The sequence below is a fragment of the Vulpes vulpes genome, chromosome 4 (genome assembly GCF_048418805.1).
Source record: "Vulpes vulpes isolate BD-2025 chromosome 4, VulVul3, whole genome shotgun sequence".
NCBI classification, from domain to species: Eukaryota; Metazoa; Chordata; class Mammalia; order Carnivora; family Canidae; genus Vulpes; species Vulpes vulpes.
In genome coordinates this window covers 112,156,789-112,178,543 of record NC_132783.1, presented here as the reverse complement: position 1 = coordinate 112,178,543, position 21,755 = coordinate 112,156,789, and the positions used below count along the sequence as shown (strand labels likewise).

At 40.1% G+C, this 21,755-nt stretch overlaps 1 protein-coding gene across 2 annotated transcripts in view; it reads left to right on the top strand.

Annotated features, from left to right (window-relative positions):
* The window catches only part of SGCD (sarcoglycan delta), an 895,992-nt gene that overhangs the window by 753,004 nt on the left and 121,233 nt on the right, over positions 1–21,755 (top strand). For both annotated transcript variants that reach the window (XM_026008009.2, XM_026008000.2), the window contains one exon: positions 16,919–17,006. In XM_026008009.2, the coding sequence (XP_025863794.2) occupies positions 16,919–17,006 (88 nt within the window). The remainder of the gene's footprint in view (positions 1–16,918; positions 17,007–21,755) is intronic.

Here is a 21,755-nt window from a genome sequence, read left to right as displayed (position 1 = left end):
AGATACTACAATCTAAGTGTATTGACCTTTCTGGCAATTACTTATCTCAGTGAATTCAGGTTGACTTTAATATCCATTCATCTGCAAACATTTTTCATGCCTACCTTGTACAAGACACTGTTTTAGGCACTGACAGTATAGTGGTGAACAAAACAAAGACCCTGCCCTCCTGGATCTTTTATTGAAGTAGGAGGAGATATATTATAAAAACACGATCAAATAGATATACAATACACATTAGATTGTGCTAAATTAAACAGAGAAAGAGAATGCATCTCTGTTCTTTCTCCAAAGGACAGAGAATGAAGAGGCTGCCCTGTTAGCCAGGTGGGCATTTGGGAGGAAGGGAGTGGAGGTAATTGCAGCCTCTAGGGATAGGAAGTACAAATACCTCTCCCCAGGCTGCCCCTGATTTGTTTGAAGAATAGAAGGGGGCCAGAGTCACTGTAGTAAAAATGACAATGGGATTGAGGAGAACCTGGTAGGGAATAAAGATTAGAGAGACAGTAGCAGACCAAATCACGTAGAGTCTTGTAGTAAGGAGTCTTAATTCAAGCCTTAGTTGTGATAGAAAGCCACTGAAGGATTTTTTTTGTTGTTATTCCACGAGAGTGACATAATCTGTTTGAATTTGAAAAGGATTACTCTGGCAGCTTTGGGGCTAATAGACATTAAGAGAGCAAGAGTGAGAGCAGGGAAATCAATATGGACTACATCAGTTATCTTTATATGTCCAAGATAGGTTGGCTTTTAATTATCTGTTGTCTTTGATTTATAATTTAATTGCACTGCAGTCAGAAAATGTGTTCCAAATGACACTGTTTTTTTTTTTTTAAATTCCTTTGTGAATTAACTCAACTTCTGCAAATGCTTTTGTGTATTTGAAAATAATGTAGATCCTCTGTTTGTTGGGTATGGAGCCCTCATATCCATTAGTTAAAACTAGTTAAATATTGTGATTCAGATAATTCATATCCTTGATATTATTTGGTTGACAGAGTCTGTAATTTTCTAATAGATTTTTATTAAAATCTCAAGCTAGAGTTTGCCAAGTTTACCTCATGCTTCTGACAACTTTTAATTAATGTTTTTAGGCTACCTGTTAAATAGTTACAAGTTTGCTACATAATTACATGTACTGTGTATCATTACATGTCTGGTCATGATTTGTATAGCTTCTTTTTAGATTTTTAATTTTATATGTAGTTCCTACTTATGTGTTAATGTTGTTTACTTAATATACCATTTTGTCTGAATTAATATTGATACACGAGCTTTCTCTTGGTTAAATATTCGTGTTGAGTATCTTGGCCATATCTTTATTTTCAACCTTTCTATGTGGTTTTTGCCTTAACTGTTTCTTTTATAAACAGCATTTTCTTTGATTTTTTTTAATATACATACTATGGATTTATTTTAATTACTACCATCTTGGTTTGTGTCTCTTGTCTCTTCTCTTTGCCTTTTATTTTTTTTTTAACTTTTATCTTTCTGGTGGATTAATATTTTTTTCTATTTCTTCTCTCTCTCCTGGTTTCAGGACCACATATTATATTGCAATTAATTCAATAGCCACTTTCATTTTATTAGACCACTTTCTTTTTTAGCATATATACTTATTAGGTAATTACATCTTCCCTCTTAAGTATGATCCAGACATCAGTTCATTTTACTACCCCCTGATCTTCCTAGCACATGTTCCTTCTTTTCTGTGGTCCTTCTTCCCCTCCCCCCCACCAAATACAAAAACTTCCCAGCAGGAGTTTGGCTGCGCTCTCTTATGTCATAGAAAACTCTTTAGAGTCCTTCTACTTTCTTGAGCTAAGCACACGATCACCAGGGCCTGCTCCCAGCCCTCTGTGCCTGAAGGCCTGTGGCTATAACCCATTATACATTTAGTGTCTCCGTTTCTGGTCCATGAAAATGATTATCCACATTATTGTGGTAAAATACACATAATACAACATAAAACTTACTATTTTAATCAGTTTAAAGTGTACAACTCAGGTACACCTGGCTGGCTCAGTCAGAAGAGCATGCAACTCTTGATTTCGGGGTTGTAAGCTCAAGCCCACGTTGGGTGTCAAGATTGCTTAAATTTAAAATATTTTTTTAAAAAGTGTATAATTTAGTGGCATTAATTACATTCATGATGTCATACAATCATCAGCACCATCTGTCCACAACTTCTTTATCACCCCAAACAGAATCCCTGTATTCCTTAGAAGTCACTCCTCAGTCATCTCTCCCACCAGCCCCTGAAAACCACTAATCTACTTTCTTGTCTCTATAAAGTTATCTCTTCCGGACATTTTATACCAATGGACTCATATAATATGTGGCCTTTGTGTCTGGTTTTTCATTTAGCATCATGTTTCCAAGGTTCATTCAGGTTGTAACATCTATCACCACTTCATTCTTTGCTGTGTCAGAATAGTATTTCATTTTATGGATAGACCACTTTTTGTTGATTCATTCTCCTGTTGATGGGCATTTGGGTTGTTTTCAACCTTCAGTTATTATGAATAGTGCTACTATGAATATGGGTCTACAGATTTTTGTCTGAACACCTATTTTCATTTGTTGGGAGCACACCTAGGAATGGACATGCTGAGTAATTCAGTAATTCTATGTTTACCTTAAATGGAGGAACTGACAAACTGTTCGATAGAGGCTGCACCATTTTACATTCCCACCAGCAATGTCTGAAGGTTCCAATTCTCCACATCCTTGTCAATACTTGTTATTTTAATATGATCATGATGGTGATGGTATTGGTGATGGTGGGTGTCATCGTAGTGACTATGAAGTGTTATCTGATTTTAGTGTGACCATGTTGGTGATGGTGTTAATGATGATGATGTTTGCCATCCTCATGACTATGAAGTGTTATCTGATTTTAGTGTGATCATGTTGGTGATGGTGTTAATGATGATGATGTTTGCCATCCTAGTGACTCTGAAGAATTATCTTTTTTTTAATCCAACTATGACCTACCTGTTTTCCATTTCTTTTTCTTTTTCTTTTTCTTTTTCTTTTTCTTTTTCTTTTTCTTTTTCTTTTTTTACTATTGTTGTTGTTATACCAGCACAGTTCTATCCTAATGTAGCACAATCAAAGCATGACCCAATGTCCCCATTCTGATTAGAACCTCATATCAATTCTAGTCACGTGTTTTCAGTGGACAACTGAGTTAAGCGGCTAATGTACCTGATTACATGATACCGTTACTTTTCTACAAAATGAAGAAAGAGATGTATTAGTAAGCTAGTATAGACTTACACCAATGTAATCAAAGCTTATTTCAGTGTTTCCAATTTTAACATCTCCCTTTTGCAATCAAGTTAGTACAATGCAGACATTATTTAGTTAAATGAAGGAAGTGGAAATGCATTTGATTTTTCTACAAGAATTGAGCTTTCTTTTCAGAGGATTAGTGACAACGGCAAAAATCACTTCTCTTCATTTGACCTGCCCAAGAAATTAGAAATGTCTGACCTGCCAAGAAGGAAATTAAAAGCACACAAAAATAACTTAGAAACTCACATATTTCCTATAGTTTTCAATATTTTTATATAATAATGTCATGTTCTTTTATTAATTTATTTTTATGTTTTATATTCATGATATTCGTTATTGTGAGCATATTGTATATTCATGATTTCTTTATGGTTATGAAAATGATACATGATCACATTTTTTGAGCAAGAAAATTGAAATCACATTTTATCTGCCACTTCTAAAGTGCTGCAAGGACTTGGGGGTCATGGCATAAAGGTCCCAGAACTTCATTTGAATTATGAGCCTGGGTCCTAGGTCAGGTTTGTGTATCATGGGGATTATTATTGCTTCACCTCTATGTGAATCTGATAATTACATGAATACACAGTACAGACATTATGCTTCGTGTATGAAATATTTTGTTTGAATTCTCCCTCTTATGATCTGCCTACCCTTCGTGAATTCCCCACCCAGGCAAATTTGGTCTAGGATTCCACATGGAATTAGTGTTTTCTGTCCTCACTTTAAGTCAACAGGTACCTATCCTATTTCCATTCTCCCTAAGTTGGCTCTCCATGGCACCTCATGAGAAAGGCTTTCATGTGAGAAGCAGCTTTAAACATAGACTCTTTAAACATCTTTTGTAGTCTTGGTGCCTTTCAACACCTCCTTAGTCACACTGGATAACCATCTACCCTGCCTAGGCACAAAATGCTATGCAAGACACTCTTCTTGTTCTTTACTATTGGTTACCATTGCCACATGCTACCATACTATATGCTTATGTCTTGACTTCTGTTATCTTACTACTGACAGCCACTTGAGGTAGGCACTCTTCTCCCTGCACTTTACATGAGGGACAAAGACACAGGTTAAGTTACCTATCTGCTTTATACTATCAGCATGGAGAAGCACCAAGTTCTATGCCCAGCTGACCTGCCCCAAATCAGGCTTGTCACCACCATAGACAAAGCAGAAACATTTCATATCCTGATAGCTCTTCCATTTTCTTGGGGCTGAAAAAGCTTATCAATCAACAACATCAATGATCTAACACCCTTTCAAAAAATACATGTTTGAAGATACAAATATAATGCTAAATTCCTTATTTGGGCTATTGTAGTTATCTTTTTTGCTCTATGAGGGATGTATTGTTATAATCCCTATGTTGCATATTATTATTCTCATTTTCCAGTTGGGAGGTTGAGGCTATGTGGTCTAGGGTTACTATCTTAAAAATGGCAAAAATGGGGTCTCCACTGGGGGGTCATGTCCCTCCAAACCCCAATATAACCATGACAGCACATGGTTCTATCACCAAAGTCTCAAGTCACCCCAAAATTATAAATTTGGCTATGTCACTCACATTGATTTTTTTTTTTAAGAAGTGAAGCTCCACCAAGTTAGTCTACATTAGGCTGAGTATGTATCTCAAAAAAAATCACATCGCAATGCTCCCATAACAGAAGCCAGTCCTGTGCAACGACTGTCTTTCTCTCCATGTTAACAACTCCAGCCTCTGCTTGCACTGGTTTTTCTCTGAAAGGCTCATGTCATCTTCACTCAGACTCTCCCTGAGAGATGCTTTTCGACTCCCTAGAATGCTACATGCCATTCTGTGAAAGGTCAAGATCCAACACAAAAGGCCCTCACTGCTGGAAGGGAAACGTGGGTAGATGGCTGAGGAATGTGTGGGGGCCAGCCACAAAGCCCCGACTTGTGCTCCCAAATCTGGGGGTCCTCTTGGGCCACTGCAAGTTCACCATAGGTGGAGGAACCCTGTTTCAGTTGTGGCCCAAGCTGGACAAGTTTGGCCTACAGAGTTTCTGCAGCAAAGAACAGTGCAGAAGAGTTCTTATCTATGTTACTTTGTACAATATAGTATAGGAAAGCCTGTCTTGCTCTAGTTGCTGTTGAGTTTCAATGCTGTAATATTACAATCAAATTGCCCTCATAGGGAAAAGCCTGAGCTGCCTCCTTGCGCTACAGTTGCTCCCTGTGTCCTGCATCTCCTTCTGTGAAGATTTCCCTAACTGTGCCAACCAGCACCAAAGTCTTCCTTCCATCACAACTTACGTCACTTATAGCTCAGACTATATTTTCCAGGGCAGTAGAACACAAGTGAAGTACTGGAATCCTAAGTCCTGAGTCCTCTCTATAACTTTCCAACATATGCAGGCTCAGGCAACTCATGGCCCCCACACTTATGCTCAGTCTTTTCATCTATAAAATGGCAATAACATCTGTTCACTAACATTGTAGCCATTAGCCAATCCAATCCGACAGGTATTGAGAGCCCATCATGTGCCAGATTCTCTGCTAGGCACCATTCATGGTTTTAAAGAGAAAAAGCCAGAGACATCTAAGCCATAGCATATGTATTTAAAGCATTCAAGGAGTGTCTGGGTGGCTCATTTGGTTAAGCAACCAAATCTTGATTTCAGCTCAAGTTGTGATCTCAGGGTCCTGAGATGGAGCCCTGAGTCAGGCTCTGAGCTCAGTGGAGGTCCTCTCCCTCTGCTCATTTTCCTCTCTGTCTCTATCTCTCCCTCCCTCGTTCTCTCTCATATAAATAAATAAAATATTTTTAAAAATAAAGCAGTCAATAAAGTAGTATTTTCCAAAATAGGTCCTGTAGTGCTGTCTATTAATATGTGGTTTAAGAAAAAAATTCTAGGACTAAGTAAATCTCAGAACTGTTGGTACACAAAGCTAACCAAATGTTGATATAGGACTTCTCAGAGTTATTAATATCCTATTATGCAACATACAGCTAGAAGGAGGAAAAAGAAAAGTAGGTTCAATTTCCTAGGCTTTTTTGCCCAAAAAACCTTTTTGGGGCAGATTTTTATTTTTAAGAATGGCTACTCACATTCTACAGAACAGTTTTCTACAGAACATGGGAAATATCAGAAGGAAAGTTCAGGAAGCTACTTAAGCTAGTATTATTTTATACACCATGAGGGTGAAATTGTCACCCAAGGTAATATATAAAAGAGTGCACTGGACATTGACAAGTGCCACCTGCATAGTCTGTCTCTGATCTCATAATACTTTTAGACTGTTGCTTGAGTGTTACTGTGTCTTTCCAAATACAGCAAGTGTCATTTAAATGGTGTAGAAGAGCAAAGAGGGTGGATGGATCTATCAGCCATTTAGGCATATCACAAACTACAGAATTAAAAAAAAACAGTACATGTTGGTGCAAGAACAGGAAGACAGTGGAACAGACCTGAAGGCTCTCTGACAGATTCATGTATATTTAAGAATTGATATAAGATGAAGCTGTCACCAAATATCAGTGGAGAAAACAACATTCTCTTGGTAGACAGTATTGAGGAAAAGGGCTTTTGTATAGATTCCCACTTAAATGATGTACAAAAGTGGATTTCATGGACAATAAAGACGTAGTATGAAAAGTAAAACTCAAGTGTTTTTTAGAAGGGAGTATAAAGAATGAAGTGGGGAAGGGAAGGATTTCTTTACAAAACCCCGAGAAACTATCCTTAAGGAGAAACAAAAAAAAAATTTCTAATGTCAAAATTAAATTCTCCCATTCACCAGAGGATAGCGTGGGCAGAGCTAACACCACTGATAGCAGAATGGGACTCATTTCCCTCCATCCCCTGACCTTCTGTCTCCAATCAAATTGACCTTTCTATCTTTCCCTTTTATATACCAACCCCCTTCCTGCCTTGGGGCTGGTATACTTGCCTGTTGCTCTGCCTAAAAAGTTCTTTCTCTCCTCGATTCACCTAATTGCTCTTCATCCCTGTGATCTCAGCCAAGATGTCTTTCCCTTAAAAAAGCCCTCTCTGATTGCATTCTCCTTTCACCTTCTACTTTGTGTTCATTGCCCTCCTTGCTGTTACAAGTATAAGTCATTTATGGAACTCTGAATTTTGTATCCATCTTCCTTTACTAGGTGGTATGTAAGCTCCGGGAGAGCAGAGACCCCCTGCCCAGTACTTGACACAGTGCTCTATGCCCAGAAGATACCTTTAAAATGTTAATAGAGGGATGCCTGGGTGGCTCAGTGGCTCAGCGAACGATTTAGCTCCTGCCTCTGGCCCAGGGCGTGATCCTGGAGTCCCAGGATCAAGTCCTACATCAGGCTCCCTGCATGGAGCCTGCCTCTCTCTCTCTCTCTGTGTGTCTCTCATGAATAAATAAATATAATATTAAAAAAATAAAAATAATAAAACGTTAATAGGGTGCTTTGATGAGGGGCAATTGAAAGAGGACATATTCCATACCATGTGCTAAATGGGTGCTGCAAGCATAGGGAAGATTCTGACATGCTTTAACCTTTATGTCAGCAAGAATTTAGGGTAACTGTTTGCTCCCTGGCTTTTTCCTGTCATCTGGAGACTCAACAACTCAACTCTGATTTGTATCACCTGCGGTTCCTTGTACTCCATTAAGTGGTACACTGATATTTGTTGATTATATATCTATACTGCTTCCTCCCACCACACTCAATTTTCTACATTTGGACTATCACAATAACCATGCTTAATGACTTGCCTTTTGAAAACTCTCTTTGACAGTTGGCATCAACCTTCATTTAATTACTCCTTCTGTTGACAACTCTCACTCTCTGTTGACTCTTAATTTGATCCGAGCATTTAGTTATTCAGCAAATATTTATTGAAAACCTAGTGGGTGCCAGGAATGTGCCAGACACTAGAAAATCTGGCAGTCCCCTTCCAATATTGACATGCTAACATGACACCTCAAAGGAATCATTGAACAGAGCAACTCAACTTAGTTAAATATTGAGAGAGACCTAAATGCACCCAGATTTGGGCACAGCGCAGAGTGGCTGAACAGGAACACTACAATGGAAAAACTGGACCAGTTCCCAGCTTATTTTGAGTAAGTGCTTCAGAGTGGAGCTTCATTATTCATGACTGGAAAACTTCAAAACAATACAAATCTACCCTAGCATCATTATGAAAAGATATCCTTAAGTAAAATAAAAAATAACCATACTCTATTATTGTTTTTAAACACTTGCCATGCTTTTGAAAGGGTCAATTTAGAGACAATTAAAGCATCCTGTTCAGATTAATAGTGATAATAGAGACATTCAAAACTTGCTAAAGATAAACTTACTAACCTTTGAAGATGATTTTAATGACAAACCTAAGCTGGTGTCATTTTTTTTCTAGTCATATGAAGAGTATTACTTAGTGAATATCAATCACTGGAGCCAGTATATTGTGATACCTACCACAAAGAACTGGTAACTTCTAATTACAATGTTTTCTGTAGGCTGACCAAGGAAGAATGATAGTGTATAGAGAGCCCTGGAAGGAGGATTATCTGTTTATTTTAGTATTCCAAAAGACAAAATCCCATGAAAGAAGATTTAAGGGAGAATTTCTCATTAATATCAACACCAATGTGAAATCACATGTCTGTAATGGTTGTAAGCTTCCTGCCTACTCAGAGATGGCTGGCTTCCTGAAGACTCTCCCCAAAGTTCTGGATCTTAGAATTTAGCAGCCTAATATAGCCTTCAAAAAACTATAACTTTTTAAAAATAGTTATATAGGGACGCCTGGGTGGCTCAGCAGCTAAGCACCTGCCTTCAGCCCAGGGCGTGATCCTGGAGACCTGGGATCAAGTCCCACTCGGGCTCTCTGCATGGAGCCTGCTTCTCCCTCTGCCTGTCTCTCTCTCTCTCTCTCTCTCTCTCTCTGTCTCTGTGTGTGTCTCTCATGAATAAATAAATAAAATCTTTAAAAAAATAAAAAATAGGGATCCCTGGGTGGCGCAGCGGTTTAGCGCCTGCCTTTGGCCCAGGGCGCGATCCTGGAGACCCGGGATCGAATCCCGCGTCAGGCTCCCTGCATGGAGCCTGCTTCTCCCTCTGCCTGTGTCTCTGCCTCTCTCTCTCTCTCTCTCTCTCTCTCTCTGTGACTATCATGAATAAATAAATTAATTAAATAAATAAATACATAAATAAATAATAAAAAATTAAAAATTAAAAATTAAAATTAAAATAGTTGTATATATGCAGAAAAGTTGTAAAGATTGTGCAGAGTATTCTTATATTCCTCATAGTCTCCCTCATTACTAGTATCTATCATTAATATGGTAATTTTGTCAAAATTAATGAACCAGGATTGATACATTATTACTAACTACAGTCCATTCTTTATTCAGATTTCCTTAGTTTTAGCTAATTTCCTTTTTATGCCCAAGGATCTCATCCAGAATGCCACATCACATTTAGTTTTCATGTTTCTTGAAAAGGCTCTTTTTGGCTGTGGTGGTTTCTCAGACTTTACTTGGTATTGATGACCTTACCAATTTTGAGGAGTACTAGTCAAGTATTTTACAAAATTACTTTCAACTGAGATTTGTCTGAAGTTTTCCTCATTATTAGGTAGGTGTTATGGGTTTTGAAGATAAAGACCACAGAGGTAAAGTTCATTTTTTTTCATGTATATCAGAGGGTCAAGCTATCAACATAGCAAGTCACTTCTGATGTTGACCTGGACTATTACTTGGCTGATAGTGTTTGTCAGATTTCCCCACTGGGAAGTTACCACTCCCCGTTCCATGCTGTATTCTTTGAAAATAAGGCTTTAGGTGCAATCCATCTTTTGAGGAGTAGGGAGTTAGCTATGAAAATTGTTTGGAATTCTTGTACATGAGAGATGTGTTTATTCTCTCCCATTTATTTATTCAATCACTTATTTATATCAGTCTTGACTAATGGATATTTATGTTATGCTTTGGGTTATAATTCAATACTACCTTCTTTGTTTTGTTGAAAGTAATCCAGCTTTGGCCATTATAGACTTTTTCATTTCTCTCCTGTGTCCCTTTGCTATGCTCCCATAATTATGAGGGTTTTTTTTTTTCTGTTTGGTTTTTTATTTGTTTTTTGAGTACTTCCTTTCTTTCTGGCAGTGCAAGATGTTCCCAGCTCATCTTTTATATTCCCTGCCTCAGTTTTAGAATCAGCATTTTCCAAGGGGCCCTCCTTATGTAGGTTTGTTTTTGTTATAGTTGATGAAGTATTTTGGTAGCCACTATGCCAGGCACTTGATACATACTGTCTTTCTTAATCCTCATATCAATGCTATTGTGCAGTCTTCAGCTTAATTTTGTAAGCATAGAAACTAGGGCTCAAAGAAAATAAATGACTTACACAGGGCCACACAGTTAGTAAGAAAGTAGAGTTGTGATTCACACCCAAATCTATCTGACTCTAAAGCTCACACCCTGAAGCCTGACTGCACAAGGGCCAGCCTCCCTTGTTAGCTAACACCAGATGGAATCTATGTTGTTGCACACCACTCTGAAAAGATAGAAGCCAGTGAAGCATACTTTGGAAGACCTCTCAGGACTCGAGCCACACTGATCCCTTCCTTCTCTGAACTTCCCACTGAGAGTTGAAAGCGTTCCCTGAATGTGGAAGGTGCTTATGTGCTGTGTTATGGTTTTTCTCATTTATCTAAATTCCCAGATCAGATTATTAGCTCCTCAGAGAGCAAGGAAAATCTACTACCGTGTAAGATTATCAAAAGAAGTAACTTGCAGAGGCCATATCCCTTCAAACAGACTGGGGTGATAGAGCTGCCATCAAAGGCAAATATTCACATCATTGCCTGTCATACCAGGAAAGGATAGGATAGGAAAGGATTCAAGGAGCTTCTCAAAGATAGAGGTTGTATCTTGACCATTCTCCGGTGCCCAAGACAGTGTACAGGTTCCAGGCACTCACACAGTGTGTGTTAAATACTTAAGAAAGCTCTTGAGTCCCGGGTTGAGACTACAACCTGGGTTGTGTGTTCTTGATTTACACACAATTTTAACCTGTTTTCCTCTTGAGAAGGCAGTAGTAAGAGGTGGCCCTAGAGGGGACAGACTGGCAACCATGAAAAATGGTAGGTCTCTGCTTCATTCAAAAACCCCACTGATGAGGCACCCAGGTGGCACTGTCAGTCATGCATCTGACTCTTAATTTTGGCTCAGGTCATGATCTTCAGCGTCATGAGATCCAGCCATGAGTTGGGCTCATGGGCATGGAGCCTGCTCAAGATTCTCTTTTTCTCCTTCTCCCTTGCCTCTTCCCTTCTCCCCTAGCTTGTGTGAGATCATCTCTCATTCTCTCTCTCTCTCATAAAAAAAGGTTCAAAAACCCGTGAAAAAGACAACAAATAGAGAACAGAAGTGAAAGGGGTAGACACACATAGTCCCTTGGTCCCTTCTCTGGGAGAGAAAACAGTGGAGAGAGAATGATGGAAAAAGCAGATAAATGAGGGCTATACATGCCTGTAGGATTGAAAGCCACTCTACAGAGTGAGTGGAACAGGACCACTTATCCACGAGTTATTTTAAGTACAGTGCTTGGGGTCCACAGAAGTCAACAGGGACTGGGCGGGTCAAAAAATCTGCACGAAGACCTCTCACTTCTACTCTCCATCTATTCCCGGCTCCCATCCATAGCTGACTCAGGTAATAAGTACCTCTTCCCAACCTCATAGAAGACAGGAAGATTGTTTTCTAGAAAGTTTGACCGGAGAACCACTAGGTTCTGCATATTAGGCACAGATAAGATCAGGAATGAGGCATGAAAATAGATTTAACTACAAGTCTGACCCTGAACATCAAAATGCCCAGCCCCTTCCCCTCTAACACTCAGAACTCCTATATCAAAAGTTACACCCACCACTTTCTTGGCAGGAGTTAGAGAATTCTTTTTTGATGAGAGTAGCCCACGGGTACTGACTGCCCACTGGTACTGACATCTGGACTCTCCATTGAATTAACCAAAGCCCCACTACAGTACCCTATGGCAAGGTATACTCATCTAGAAACACAGAGCTTCCAACCAGCTTTTTATTCTCATGAAAGAGAGAAGAGCATATCAATCAAACAAGGAAGTGATGGCATAAAAAGGAAGAGTCCAAGAATAAGAAAATGCTCTTGAAAATTAAGAGTATGGTAGTATAATTTAAAAAAAAATAACAGAAAAATTGGGATTTAAAGTATGACCCCAAAAATAGAAGCTAAAGAAAAAAAATTAAACAGTAGGAGGAAAAAAAGAAAATTTAGAAAATTATTTTTTAAAGAAGCATTTACTGGCTCTATGAGAAAGAAATGTGTAAGAAAGTGAAGGACATGTAGTTGAAGAACACTACTTGGCTCAGCTGTGAACGGTATACACATTATCATAGTAATGTAGATTCTGAATGTTGATTTTACCAAAGTTGCATGGAAGAGTCCATACCATTGCAGACATTCAGTAGATAACGTCTAAAGTTGATAAATCAAGAGAAAGTGTGGAAGAATATTTTGGGCCACAGAGAGAGAAGTACTCCAGGAGGAACATGCTGGCAAGTTGAAAGCTCTTACGGTGGTAAGAGGTATGAGCTAGTGCTCTTTGATTATAAGCTTTATAATATTTGATATTTAAAATTTGTTTTGGTATGAGAATAAATAATACATTTTAAAAAATAAGACACACTAGTTTTAAAATGTCACCCTGATGGAGCCATTTAGTGTTCAAGTAGCCACATGCATCCAGCAGCCCCTGGAGGGCATCGTAGAACAAATAATGTTCACTTTGGTGGTCTTGAGTGATCAAGGAAAGGTTTGATTTTGTTCTGCATGTCTGCTTTAGGGAAACAGATGTGACAGGGATTCTCCTCCATCAAAATGCCATGTGCTTTAGTTACTTAGGGGAGAGAACTGATGGAGACTGTCCTCCTCTCCCAGTGTGGGAAAAATGGTGCTTGCCCCCCTTCCCCATCTCCCAGTCAGGCTAACTCTGTGTCCAGAAGAATCGAGGTCTTCTGGACTGGCCTCAGCCTGACTTGAACTGGTTCAGAGCACTGATCTTTATCAGAAGTCGTGGGTCCACCAGACTCCTTTCTGGCAGGCAGAGCTGATCTGCCAGCAGTTCCCTGCAAGCCCCTTTGGATGGTTGCACTGAGGTCGGTTAGTGAAAGTCACCAGCCTCAGAGCAAAATCTTCTGTGGCAGAAATTAACCTCTCCAGGGGCAGAGGCTACAGTGGTGAAGGAGGAACACAGACTGGAGAGCATTTCCCTCCCTTGTTCTAATACTGCAGAGACCCCAGGGATGCTTCACTTGACTGGTATTTTCCTGGTTTAGTGTCAGTAAGCAGAGATGGCCAAATAAAAGTCACACTGTCCAGCTGCCATGAGAGGCATTTCAGAGTTTGTTAGTGGTTCATGCATTTTACCTGGTGATTTTTTTGTTATCAAGGTGTATGGGAGGATCACAGCAACACTTTCTAGGCTAGAATGAGGCTTTTTGTTTAAACCCTGACATAGCAAAGACTGTTTCCCAGGATTTGAGCATATCAACACAGTTAATGGTAAATTATAATATTTTGACATGACAATAAAAAGGGGTGGGTGGCTTTCTTATATTTCTTGCTATAAATCTTGAACAAAGCTGTTGGGAGATTTTTTCTGCAGTGGTATTTTTTGAATAATACTAAGGATAAGCAAGTAGCATTTGAAGAAACTGGGATTTGAAAAATAATGGTGAGCCAGTCACATATAGGGAGTTCCTTTGAAATATGGAGATGGAAGCTACTGGAAACAGAAGAAGTCGCTGACTCACTGCCCAGATGGGTTGTGAAGATTGATAATACAAAGAGAGGTCTTCCTCATTTCCCTCTGTCTTTCCCTCACTCCTCCTTCCTCCTTCCCCCTCCTCCTCCTGTCTGTCATTACTCCCCCATCCCACCCCCACCCCTGTTTACCATAACTACTGGAAGACTTACTGTGTGCCTGGCACTGGACCAGATGTGCTTTAATAATTACATATAAAATTTAATAATTTCAATAATATGTGAATTTTAATAATTCAATAATATTTGCACCATTATACATATCAAGAAACTGAGGCTTAGAACTATTAATTTGCGTAATGTCACCCAACTAGCAGGTGGTAGAGCGGGGATGGTAAACTAGGCAGGCTGACTCCAGGGCTTCTGTTGCACACACGGCTCATAGTGAGTGCACAGTTCTGTCAGCTGTGAGCTTGCTGCTCGTACCCGTGTTGATGGTGAAGAGCACACAGATAAACCACAGAGCAGTTAAGTGATTCACTCAAGATCACACACTGGTCAGTGGCAGGAGAATATATCCCATTCTCTCACTCCATGTAGCTCTTCTCTCTGCAGCGCCAGCTCACTGAATATAAGAAGAATTAGTACATTAACTTCTAGAAACATATAACCTCCTGTCCGGGTTCCAGGTTCTGAATCCTCACATTACTTGAATTGATTTTAGGCTTCAAGTGGAACTGTTGAGCACTGCCAAAAGCTATGCCAAAGAAACTGTTTTAGTTTAGGCTAATATTTGTTATGCAATGGACAAAAGACAGAAGCCTATGACAATATTGAATTTCTTCTTCTTTTACCTAATTGAAAAACAAAAGAAAGCAAAAAGTTTACCATGAGGAAGAATTTTAACTGAGCCATTGTGGGGGATTCCAGGGAATCAGCAGTTACCCCGATGAGACAGAAGTCACTGTCTCTCTAGCTGACAGTAGGACAGCAGCTCTTGCCCAAGGTGAACTGACTCTCCATGGCGTGGGCACGTCACAGGTATAGGGTATGAGTTCTCCATTTCATAAGTTCACCTTGGGCCAGAGCTGCTGTTGTAGTGTCAGGGATAGAGACAGTGACTGTTTCATCAGGGCAACCCCTGATTCACTGGAGTCCCCCACAGTGGCTTGGGAGAGGGAGACCATAATTCTAGACCTTCAGTCTACAGGAAAAATGCCTTCGTGGTGGCTGCCTGTCACTGCTGGCCAGCTGCCCTCCCACGTGCAGATGCTAGGTTGAGCTCACGAATCCCCTCCTACGCCCTGCCAGCTTTAGAAGGAAAGAGACATTAGATACTCATCCCACAACCTTCCTACCTCCATGACCTCCCTTTTTCCTTTCATCTTGGTGAAACCTATCTATGTTCTTTTTAAGGCTCAGCTTAAGCATTAACAAACATCTCCTTTGCTTCCCACTCCTCAGCCTCAAGCAATAAATAATCTTATGCTTCTGGAAGGTCCCCCACACACTTTGTTTGGGGCTCCTTAATCCACCCCCCACCATCGTTCTCTGCTGGTGTTGTGTGTCCATTTTATCCCTCCTATTAGATCTAAGACTTTAAAAGTAAAGAGGAGTCTTGCTTATCTTCACTTTCTGCACCGCTCTTAGGACGATGGCTTTTCTGGGTTTGCGCCTTGATGCATTGTGGTATTAAAGAATTTTGGGGGCAGATAAATGCCATGTGGTATTTAGGTTTAGAAAGATGATAATGACTACCCCCACATTCCTTTTTTCTAATAACAACTATCTGGATACTGACATATTCTGGCAGCAATTCACCCTTTACTTTGTGGCTTTAGTTTACTCCAGGAAAGGGAGAACATCGAAAGCCAGGAATTGATAAACTATGGCCTATGGGCTAAATCCAGCATCTGTACCTATTCTCTTTTGGCCAATGGCATAAGAATGGTTTTTACTTTCTTAAATGATTAGGGGACAAAAGGAAGAACGTTTTATGATCCAGTAAAATTATGTTAAATTTAAAATTATTGAAATTCAATTATCACTGTCCATGAAAACAGTTTTACTGGAATACAGCCATCCCCATTTGTCTATATGCTGTCTATGTCTGTTTTGCACCAAAACAGCAGTGAGCAATTGAGTAGTTACCCACAGAGACTGTACATCCCACAAAAGCTAAAATATTTACTATTAGATCCTTGGCAGAAAAAGTGTGCCTGCCCCTATTCTGAGTCATTCTCAGAAATATCTAGCCCAGGGTGAAAATGGACTGGGGTGCTCTTTTTGACAAAGGAAAAATTGAATGAAAGCACAGAGAATTGGATGAAAGCACAGAGAGTTGCCCTGGATTCTCACAGCAAGTGGATAGGCCAGAGGAGCTGACCTCAGGTATTTTATACATGCTTTCTGCTCTTCATTAAGGACTCTCTTTGGTTCTTTGAGAGAAATTATGAACTAGAAAGGGTGAAATTAGGAGATTATCAGTCATTCCTGATTGTTCTGTATACCAAAGGTAACAAACATCTGAGTAAGATCTAAAAGTCTTTGTCACTGGGTTGTCTCTGATTCAACTATGTGTGTATGTTAAGGAAATCTATTTTGAATGTATGTTGGTCTCTGTGGATCTCTTTGGCGGAGATCCATTTTGGATGAATGCCAATTAATTATCACGTATATGGGGATGATTGAACATTTGGAGTTTTCAAATAAAGACATATCAGTTAGAACTTGGCGAAGACCAGTTCAGTGCCTTGGAGAGTTGTGGTTATAGGGTTTGTTGTTCCTGTTGTTGTTGTTGTTGCTTAGAAATCTGCCATCTTCATGTCTTTCTCTTATTTTGTCATTACAGGGTAATGCCCTGTACTTCAAATCAGCCAGAAATGTTACAGTGAACATTCTCAACGACCAGACTAAAGTGCTAACTCAGCTCATAACCGGTAAGAAAACAAAGGACTTGTCAGTACCTGGTCTACACTAAGCACTCAGATAACATAGAACTAAAGAGTGAATGAAATACCATGTGAACTAAACAAAGAAACGTGCACTAACATGCTTTATAGTATGGGGAAGGAGAAGGTAGCATGTGTTCTATGATTCTACTAAAGGGTAGAGTCTCATCATATACACACATTTAACTTAGGCAAATCCAACAATACTCATTTAGAGGGGCAATAAACTATTTTTCATGTAACATGGCCCCTAAACATAAGCCAGCTGCTTCATCTGGTGCTCAACAACAGAAAAGCTCTCTGCTCCAATGCTGGAGGAAAAGCTGGCTGTGTTGGATTAATTGAGAGAGAGCACAATATACACAAAACCCTGCACACAGACTTTATGGGGTGTAAAGGGGATTTTTAAAGGCAATTTAAATCCATGCCATGTTTGTGATATGTGCTGACTTTGAACCTGACTCAACTGCAAAATGCAGATATATCTCCACTGATGATGTTTGTATGGTTTCTTTTAGTAGAGCAGATCCGTTCCTAAGTCATGGAAAGCACTCACTGGATTTTAAGCTGCATCTTCCTAAAATTTAAACAAGGGTTGGTTATTCACATAATGATTATAATGATCAGCATGGGCCTTATGGTCATGGTAATGTGTTGTGTGGTATGACCAATGCCCCAGTGTAGGTTATGAGCTGCAGTGAACAGAGCCATTATGTACCCCAACAATGGAAGGGAAAAAGAGGTATGTGTCTGAATGGCATTGTTACACTTCCAAAGAGAGAATGCCATTTGTTTGGCTTCGGGGCTAAGAGAGAAGTATACAGATGGACATCGTGAGAAGCCAGTTGCCCAAATACCCTGAAACATTACTGTGCCTAAAACATCTGGAGCCCCTGCTAATAAACATGCTACAAGGAAACAGGTGCCCTGTGCCCAGAGCCTTGCTGGGGAAAGCGTCTCTGTCCCCTGCCGGAACACTGCATCTGATGGCTGGAGACTCATGGCCAGTGGGTAACTTGGACCATCGACCTGGGTTGGATGGAACTGCCGCACGGCGAAGCCCATAATCCATAAACATGTTGTTCCGGTGTGTGACTGGATTGTCGGCCTTGCTTACAGAACATCTGGCCTGCAGTCACAATGCTAAATAATTAAATAAACAGCTTCAGTAAGCAGTGATTTAAGCAGCATGTGTGAAAATTGCCTCCAGGAGGGAAATAAATCCAACCTCTCGTTCCCTGATTCTTCTGTTCAGAAAGGAACTTATTTAGCCTGTTGATCATTTGCCATTTATTTGCCATGGGAGATTTGGTTTACTTGAGAAATTTAGTTTTGATAAAGCTGGAAGTCCCCAAGTGACTAGTCTTCAGTTGGCGTCTCTCCCCTTCCCACCCCCCAAATTCCTTACCCCTTCCTCTCATCTCCCCTACCCTACTTCCATCCTTCCTTCCTCTCCCCACACCCTCTCCCTTCTCTCTGCTCTGGTCTTTCTTCCTCCTCCTCCCTCCCCCATCTCTCCTTTCTCTCTCTCTCTCTCTCTCTTTCTCTCCTTTTTCTCTTCCATTCTCTCCTCTTTTCTTCCTTCCTTGTCTTCTGTCTTCCTGTCTCCTCTGTCCAAGTTAGGCCCTCCTGGCAGCTGATACACTTAGCCTGAGCTCTCACAGTGAGGCCCAAGATAGCTCATATTAAAATGAGATGGACCAAAAGCTACTCTAACACCAGCTGGGAGGAGCCTTTCAAGATTCTCTAGAAAGGATAATAGATGGTTCAAAATATAATTCTAAGTACATATATGCATGCATGCTCACCCAGTAAAGTTTTCCTTTAGGCTCTCCTTTTGCATTTATGCACATGATGGAAAGCACAGATCAGTTCCAGGAGACAAGATCTGCTAAAGCTTGTTTTGGTTGGTGGGGTACCTACCTGAGAGCAAATGACTGCTCTCCATCCAAGTAGCCAGGTATAGGAAGGCAATCCTGAGGATCAGGATTTCTGACCTCAAGAATGTCTCAAAATCCCAGAAGAAATTCCAGTGTTAGTAATTCAGGGAAATTTTCCTCATGGAACAGTGCTTTCAATGATAGGCAAATTGTCAGGTTAGGCCACAAAGGCTCATCTGGCCCAACTTGCTGCTGATTTAGTGTCCTCTCCATAGTGAACCATATGGGAAACCCTCTGGCCTGCAAAGAGGGGGGTTGTAAGCAAACCTTCCATAGCATCTCACCAGAGTGGGGAAGGGTCTCAGGCTCAAGGGAGCTGGGAAGAAGAATTAGGCAGGATGACCCCTGCTTCATGGCATGGGCATGGGTGGGGGGGCTGTTAGTGTTTCCTGATGGATTCCAGTTCTCCCTGTGTAGGAGATGCATTAAGGAAGTACTCAATATATACCACCATGCACTGAGGGAGATTAACTGGAGAGTAGTTACAGATTACAAATAATGATTTTTTTCCATCCCAGAGAGGAACGGTGGGTTCACCGAGGGAACTCCTAAGTAGTCTCCAGCCCCATTTGCATTTCCCTCCAGAATCTTTTTTTTTTTTTTTAAGATTTCAGCCATGTCTAGGCCATTTGGCAGCCCCAGGTAAAATCAACAAAAGGACAAGCCATCTGCACCGTTGAGCCAGTAGTTGTTCTGTGAGATTTTGGCTAAAATCCCCAACTACAGAGCTTTATATGTGCAAATGGCTCTGGCTGTTCGTAGATATATTCCTTTTTGTGTTCTAAGAAGCCCTGAAAAGCAAGATAACTTAATTGTGTCTTGAACTCTATGATTGCTTCAGTGTCTTTAGGACATTCTCTTGCATGTCTCACAAACCAGTAGTAAATTTAGAGCAGACTTGCTTTATTACATAGGCAGATGTCCTTGATTCCTCAAGGGCCTTATCTCATGATACTACCCATCTCCCTGGGGCAAAGCCCAAGCAAGAATTTTCGTACCTCAGTCACACCCCCATTATGCCATTAACTAGATCCAGAGTGGCAAACTATACTTAACCCCATACCTGTCCTGAGGTTATTCATTCATTTATTAACACTCCTTTACCTCCTGATCTCCACTCTCCCCCTAGAAAAGAGGTAACAATCCCGAAGCATTAACAGATTTAATTTAAAATTTTGGTATGACCAAGAAGACAGCCACATCTCACCCCTCCCAGAATCATCTAATCCAAAGCCCTCACTTCCCATCTCCTTTCTTTGAGAATTGCTCTCTGGTCCTTATCTCCAGCTTTCCATTATGCCACCTCCAATCCCCCAAAAGCTCCCCTCCTAGCTGCTCCTTATGTGTTGTCTCTAACCCTCTTCTCTCTCTAGACAAACACACATCCCTGTTCTTCTATGGAACAATTCTTTAGTTCCAGACCCAGATCTGCCATTAACTGACCTTGTGACCTTGAGAGAGCCCTTAGCTCTGCTCCCTCTTGTTCTCACCTACAGCATGAAGGCAGTCATGGCTAAGTCCCATGCCATTTGGAAAGTCTCTGCTATGTCTGTTACAATTTCCCACTCATTCAGGAGCCTTTCCAATGCCCTTCGTTTTGTCAGAGGACTAGTGTGGGTGTATTAGCAGGAGATCAGGTGTATTAGCTGCCAAATTGGCATGATTAAGTGAATGAGGCGAGTGCATTGAGAGGTGATTGTCATTAATTATTTTCAATGTGTTAGGACCATTGCATTAGAAAAATGGTGATGGGTTATGATGACAGTGATGATAATCATGAGAGCAGTCCCCAACATTTCACACCACTTTTCCACCTACAAAGTTCTTTTTATAAACATCATATAATTTGATCCTTTTAACCTTTCTATAAGGTAATAGATGGTGATAGTACAATTTTACAGATGCAGAAAATGAGGTTCAGAAAGATCAAAGGATTTTCCCAAAGTCACATTACCAAAATATGAGGAAGTTAGCACATAGTTCTTATCTTCTGATTCTTAGTCTGGTAGACTTGCTAATGAGGAAAGTAGCCCTAGATGTCCAGGCCTGATACCAAAAGCCTAGCCTCTGTGTTGTCCTGTTTGAACATAAATAATTTTGCAGAACATCACCACCAGACAAGGCTACTTGGTCATCATGAAGGATCAAGACAAATCAAAAAACAAAGACAAGTCTAATCATGTCTGAAAATAAACAAAAATTTATCCAAATTATCCATTTATCCAAACCATCAAAATGACTGAACATTCCTCAGTCCTGGTTAATATCAGTGACTGCTGTTTCTTTATCCCTTACAGTTTTAGCATTGCACTGGTCTTCTCTGCCTCCAGATAAAATTTATTAACTCACCAATTGTAAAGTTACGCCTACTTTCTAACAGCACCTAATGCAGAGCAAAGCCTTGCTTCCTTAAACCTAGCCCCAAAATAACATAATACTAATACTGTAATAAGTTCTTTCTTACTGATATGACCTGTGTGGTTGCCAATCACAGCAATGAATAATAAGCCCAATTTGTTCACCTGTATGTGTGTTCCCGTTGGTCTTTGCCTGGAAGGCATTGAGGGCCCTTTCATTACTGCTTTTTATAGTTTAGTGACACTGTTTTGAAAAATAACTAGAAACAAAAATGCTCTATCAGAATCCCCTGAGCAGTTTTGGAAAAATATAAAAATATAAGATTTCTAGACTCTAACCTCAATTTTTTTTCTTTATGAACTTCCAGACCAAAAGATAAATTCCTTTTGATCTGAATGAGGTTTAGGGAGGATGATTACACCCCCAGGTTATTCTGATG